Source organism: Lepeophtheirus salmonis, chromosome 5, assembly GCF_016086655.4.
Source record: "Lepeophtheirus salmonis chromosome 5, UVic_Lsal_1.4, whole genome shotgun sequence".
Classification (NCBI taxonomy): domain Eukaryota; kingdom Metazoa; phylum Arthropoda; class Copepoda; order Siphonostomatoida; family Caligidae; genus Lepeophtheirus; species Lepeophtheirus salmonis.
The window spans coordinates 59,995,543-60,002,066 of NC_052135.2; the positions used below are offsets into that span (position 1 = coordinate 59,995,543).

Genomic DNA, 6,524 nt, shown 5'->3' on the forward strand with positions numbered 1-6,524 from the left:
AAAGATTGAAGATGATTTATCTATTACAAACAGAAGCAGAAAAGATCCTTAGTGTGTCTATGTGAAGAGTTATTATAATAGTAGACCACAAAGTTCAACGACATTTATGTAAGACATCCGTCAAAGAGCATCTACCTTATATATTAACCAATTTCGAGGACGTTTTGTACTACAAATATATGCAAAATACATTCATTTAATAAATCTAAGAGGACTGTGAAGTTATTATTCACTTACAAGATATTATCGTTGTCGTTTCATATTTGTCATGCTTAATGCTTTAAGTCTTTATCAGTGTACGTATACAATTGAATATAAAAACTAGAGTTATATGGCCAATGAAGGATATCCAGACTGAATGATCCTTTTAGCCTGGATTCATTATTTGTATATGAATTCCTTTTTGGAAGGATCAGTGAGTGTACCTTTATATATATATTAATCATATTTGTACACGGTATGACATGAATCTAAGAAAATATGAGTGTCAAACGTATACGTAGAAGTACAAATTGTGTAAGATGCTTCAATCTATTATTATGCATATCTGAATGACATTTTTTACAGATTTGAAGTATTAGCTATAATATTGACAAAACAAAAATATATCTTACAAATATCAATTGTGGGCAGGTTTGAAGGCTATGGGCATAGCCTTAGGATGAAAAGGTTGAGGACATTTATGGAACAATGCTTGGACTAATTGCAAATGCTCTAGTAAAGGATTTGTTTATTCTGCTAGGAATTGTTAAGGAGAAACTTGACACTTCTCCTTTTTATGTATGTAGATGGTTTGTACAAGTTGATATTTTGTACAAATTGTTACTTGTATTAACCGATTGTACAAGTTGCAACCTATCAATGAAATGAAGAATTTAAAGCACTTGGGATGATAATAATGCAATGGTCGATATTTTAATGTTGTAATTTTTGAGTATTTTAATATAAATACTATGTGGGCCATTTCAAGCTCAAATGCTCAAAGTTATATTACTCATAAATACATAATAACCCTTGTAATTTCAAAAACCAAAATGAAATAATAGTATCAATATACATATAACTGGTAATGAGAATGACACGTCTTATAATTAAATAATACAATTTGTGATGAAGAAATTGAAACTTGTACAATTTGGTGTTACAAGTTGCAACTGGTACACAACATATATATATATAAATAGTCCACATTTTGTATAGAGAAACCATTCACAAGTCATTTTTTAAAAATTGTTTCACATATTTTAAATGTTATTAGTGCATAAAATATCAGATCTTGATACAATTCATTCAAGGTGCATTATCTCATTTTAAAAACGAATATTTGCCGGAATCATACCCATTATTACCCTTGAAATACGCATCCTCCAACATGGCTTTGATGTAGTATATAGGTACATACTTATATATAAAGGTAGAAGCGTCATATCTGCTTTACCTAGAAGGCATATACAATACATACAATCATAAAAAAAGGATATGGCCGGGAACTGGGATCCACATACTAAAAAAAGCTCGCCTTCTCATATAAAATCTCATGGTATTTAGAATATCGAGTTCAGTTTTGTATTTACTCACATTGGTTTGACTATCCTTTGTTTTGTATTAGGGGCAACCATGAGATTTTCTATATTAGTAAGGAAATTATCATAATTGTATTATTATAATTAAGTGCGGTACTTTGCTAATTAAAAGGTTGAGGAGTGTGATTAAGTGGTTATTAATTCAATATGTAAAAAAAAAAAGAAATTATTATGTGCGTCTGGATGTTTCATCAATCACTGGAAGAAAAGTTTAGCAAACAATCTTTTTTTTTTATTTCAAAATAAATTTATTGGCCTAAATTACTTACCTTTCAGTGACCATATTTACTATTCACATCAAATTGCATTCCATAAAGATCCCGTTACAAAGTATCGGCATTATATAATGATGCAATAAGGGTGGGGCAGAGACGCCCATACATTCGCAAGCCATTTTTCTTTTCTTTTTTCTTTATTTTGAAAACAAAGGCAACTTATTCTTTTCATAGACAATGTTAATTTTTATTGAATAATATTTAATCCCAAAATTAACCCTGTTTTGTATTCAATTTCTTACTATTTCCAGGGTCTAACGATCCTATGTTTTGGCCTGACTTTGGCTCAAGATGAAAAACGTCTTCGTTTACGTCGACCTCGACCATTCAAAGATATAGATAACGTTGATGGTATTGCAAGAGGACGACCTGTTCCCCTTAAATCCGGTAAGTACTTTCATCAGAAACAGCTGACTGTGGGATTGACTTTACGCCGTCAAATATGACCCATGTGTGCACTGGAGGGATTTGATTTTCAACTTTTTCCAATTGTGATTATAGATAGTCCAGGAAAGTTTTTTCATACGGTATAAACATTACCACCTATGCAAAATTGCAAAAATAATGGTAATAATATTGTTTTAACCAATAAAGAATCTTGATAATTGTCTTATACAACAACAAACAAGACAAAAAAAAGTTAGAAAAATTTGATGTTCCCCGTATAACGAGAATCATATTTTTTCTTATTATTATATAGAAAAGATGAAAATTTTTGCTCCTGGGGTGAGCGTAGCTTTAAAAATAAGCTTTAAAAATATTTTTTATAGTTTAGAATAACGTTTATCATAATTAATAAATACAAGTTAATGATTAATGTTGTATTTCAAATATTTATTGCGTAAATAAATAACTTTTGACTCTTTTCAAACTTGCACTAAATGGGCTACCTAAAAAGGAAATCGTAAGACAATGAAATTTTGCATAGATTATATTGTCTTACCATATCACAACCATAATCGAAACAGGAAAAAAGTTGAAAAATAAACCGCCTTAGTGTGCATATTAAATGAAATAGTTTCTAAGCCTCAAGACAATCATCGTGCCAGAGGGCCTTTACTTTTAATTGACACAAAGGGCGGAAGTATTTTTAAAACATCCTCAAATATGTTTATATACGTATGTGTATATCCTTGAGACAATGTTTTTGTTTCTTACTCAGAGCCCCCCCTCTCGTTCTCTTTCCTTCTTCATAAGCGATAGAGTGTCGGTCTCTTTTTTTTCTTCTTTTTGTTTGATGATAATTGATTCAATCGTGATCATCTCGATTCCATATTATTTCACATCAACAGTATGCATTTATGTCTAAATCTATGTACTCGTATATATGATTTTTTTTTCTATGGATAGAGGTTAATATTTCGTAAATGAATGACAAACTTTCGAAATTAATTTTAATAGAGCATTAAATTAGAAAATGAAGTGTTATGAATTGGTTGCATCACACTTAACTCCCATGTGTAAGAATGTAATTAACAAATTATACATATGGATAGTATTCACAGACATAGGTGCATATATAAATTTGCTAACGAGAAAGTTGAATGGATTTTTTTTTTACTATTTGCATGTTATTTTTTACTTTCAATTTCTATTAATATGTTATTAGAGTTACGTATGTAGAGTTTGTAAGACCGTAAAATTATTAATAACTTTTTAGGGCGATCAGATCCATCGCATTTGTTAGCCTCTGCCTTTCAAGGTCAAGAATCTCAACAAAGATCACAACAAGCCCATTCTGCACTTGAGTCTCTACTCGCCACTGCTGGCAGAGTAAGTAGTCAATTCACTTTTTTATACAAAGGTGTGGAATAATTTGAACAAATGTTTCTTAGGATGTACCTTCAGAAGAAGTACCTTTTGATGGGGTGCCATCAAGTCAAAGAGGTCAAATCCAGCAACAACAAAGAGCCCAATTCCAGCAGCAACAACAACAACGAGTTCAAATTCCTCAACAGCAAAGAGCTCAAATATCTCACCAACAACAAAGAGGACGTCCTGTAGAAGTGTCTGAAGAGGCTCAAAGACCAACAAAACCTCGTGGAAGAACACGCCTTGCTCCAAAAATTCCTCGTAGAAACCCTTCAATTGACAATGAAGCCGAAACTGCCCAGAAGTTTAAACCCAGAAAACCATTTGTCAAAACAACAGAAAGATACTCAAACGAAAATGACGATGGGTCCTTTACCTTTGGATATGTGTCTGAAGATGGTTCATTCAGAGAAGAAACTCGAGGAGTTGACTGTATTACTAGAGGAAAATACGGATATATTGATCCTGAAGGCAAGAAGAGAGAATTCACATATGTCTCTGGTTTACCTTGTGATACTCCTGAAGAAGGTATTGCCGATGAGGATGAAAACAGTCTTCAGAGAGTTATTCAAGATCCTGTAGATCCTGCTGAGCGATTTCGCACATCTAACCCCGTTCAATTGAGTGGAAATGACCTTCCTCCTGCTTTTGTCCGTACAAGACAGAGAGTTCGTCGACCCCAGTCTGAAACTCCTACTCTAACTTCTTCACAGCAACGTCGACCTCAACCACCTCCTTCTTCTCCTCAAGAAAGCTTCCCTTCCTTTAGCCGTGATAGGGTTCGTCCACCCACATCTGCACCTACTCGCCGTCCAGCAATATCTAGTGGAGCATTGAATAATTTGTTTGCGATTGTCGATGACAAACCCACTGCTCCAACAACTCCTAGACGACCTGTTACTCCCATAACTAGAAGACCTCAATCTCCAACTCCTTCAAGAGCACCTCCATCCCCAACTCCCTCTCAAAGACCAACTGCAATTCCTTCTCCTACACCTTCAAGAATACCATCTCCAACACCTACCCCATCAAGAAGGCCCAATCCTACACCCTCCAGAGCACCATCCCCTACTCCTTCCAGAAGTCCATCCCCTAGACCTGGAACTTTTGATTTCCAAAGTACATTAGCTGACTTTGAAAATAATAGACCAGCACTTACTTTTGCACAGCAACAGCGAAATAGAAATAAACCAGAAGCTGCTGGACCCAATTTCAGCAGTGAGCTTTCTTTCAACCCAGAAAGTGGAACTTTCCAAACTGAATTGAGACAAAACTTTGGAGGTCAAGAACAACTTCGACTATCTCAGGCCAATGCTCCTTCTGGGCATAGCAATCAAAATTCAGGATCATTTGCCTCAACTACAGCTACATCTCCTTTTGCATCATTTACAACAACTACAGCAGCTCCTCCCCGTTCTCGACCAAGACCAACCTCCTCCTCTTTTGGCTCAAATGCATCTCCTTCCCTCGAATTCCAACCTTTAGAATTCCCTGATCCAGCAAGTATCCGGCTACCAACACCAACTGCTGCCGCTCCTGAAAAAAGTGTTTTCTTTAAACCTTTTCCTTCATCCACTGCTGCACCTCCCCCAGTTCCTTCAACCACAAGACGTCCTCCAACCTCCTTCCCTGTCACCCCAACTGCAACCCCAGTCAGAACTCTTCCTCCATCACAAAACCGACCCCCTCCACCACCATTTCAAAGTCGTCCACCACCTCCACCTCGTCAAAGCAGACCCCCAGTTCCTCCACCCCCACAACCCTTCAGCACAGCCTCCAATCCCTCAATCCAATTTGGATTTAATCCCATTGCATCCCAATCACAACAAAATAGACCCTTCACAGCTTTCGCAAACGGCACTCCACCTCAATTATCCGGATCAGTCCAACCATCCTTCCAATTTCAGCCCCAATCTACAGGTCAATTTCAACCCCAATCTTCAGGTCAATTTCAACCCCAATCTTCAGGTCGATTCCGATCCTTCCCTCAACAAGCCTCATTTGCTCCTCAATCAGAAGGAGGCTCAAGATTTCCTAGCGCTGGAAGACCACCACCTCCTCCTCAACAAAATTCTGCTGCTTCAGCTCCATTTGCTGTTTTTAATCCTGCTGCTTTTGCTGGCAACCGAAGAGCATAAAATCCTATAATTTTGCGGCAAAAATTATCTAAAGACTTTTCTTAAAATATAAGAACTACCTATTTGTAGGTATATTATATTTGTCTACGTATACATATTTTGCTCTGACTTCGAAGGATCACTCACTTCTTTCAACGTCAAGACTGATATGTGTTCTTTAATTCCATTTTTGTTTTTAAAAATACCTATGCATTATGTTATCTATTAGAGTTTTTCTAGACTTATGTATTACCATTTCATTTTCAAAGGGTTTGAGATCTATGAATACCCTTTGATACACAATATTTCACTATTATATGTATAATTGCTCAAAAAAACTCCACCTATCTTAATATGAGTGAAAAAACAACAACGAGTGCTTCTCTTAATTTCAGAGGACTTCATATTTACAATATATATATGAATATTATCAACAATTTCATTACAAATGCAAATATATATAGATATATAAGTTATATATCCTACGATTAAACGTTAAATATTTAAATATAAAAATGAATTGAATATTTGATTCACGCCTTAAATTTAAAAAATAATAATAACGCCCTTAAAAGACCCATAAATTATACTTCGAGGTCAGTCAACCAGTTATTATTTCCCTGAACAAGTTTTTTTACCTGAGATTGAGCTATACAACGATTATGTACATAAGACGACACCATAAAAGGAAGAAGAAATAACGAATTTCCTCCTCCCTGACCCCTCCCACCTATGTC

General features: G+C 35.3%; 1 protein-coding gene across 1 annotated transcript; it reads left to right on the forward strand.

Annotated features, from left to right (window-relative positions):
* The first annotated feature begins 1,552 nt into the window (after positions 1–1,552).
* On the forward strand, positions 1,553–6,312 carry LOC121117430 (uncharacterized). Its single transcript, XM_040711864.2, has 4 exons — positions 1,553–1,635; positions 2,110–2,245; positions 3,519–3,631; positions 3,694–6,312. Exons 1-4 carry the CDS (start codon positions 1,618–1,620, stop codon positions 5,806–5,808), a joined length of 2,382 nt encoding a protein of 793 aa, XP_040567798.1. The 5' UTR covers positions 1,553–1,617; the 3' UTR covers positions 5,809–6,312.
* Positions 6,313–6,524: the final 212 nt, after the last annotated feature.

Coding starts and splice junctions, on each gene's coding strand:
- LOC121117430 (XM_040711864.2), top strand. Junction 2,246..3,518: donor ACCTGTTCCCCTTAAATCCG/GTAAGTACTTTC, acceptor ATAACTTTTTAG/GGCGATCAGATCCATCGCAT. Junction 3,632..3,693: donor TACTCGCCACTGCTGGCAGA/GTAAGTAGTCAA, acceptor AATGTTTCTTAG/GATGTACCTTCAGAAGAAGT.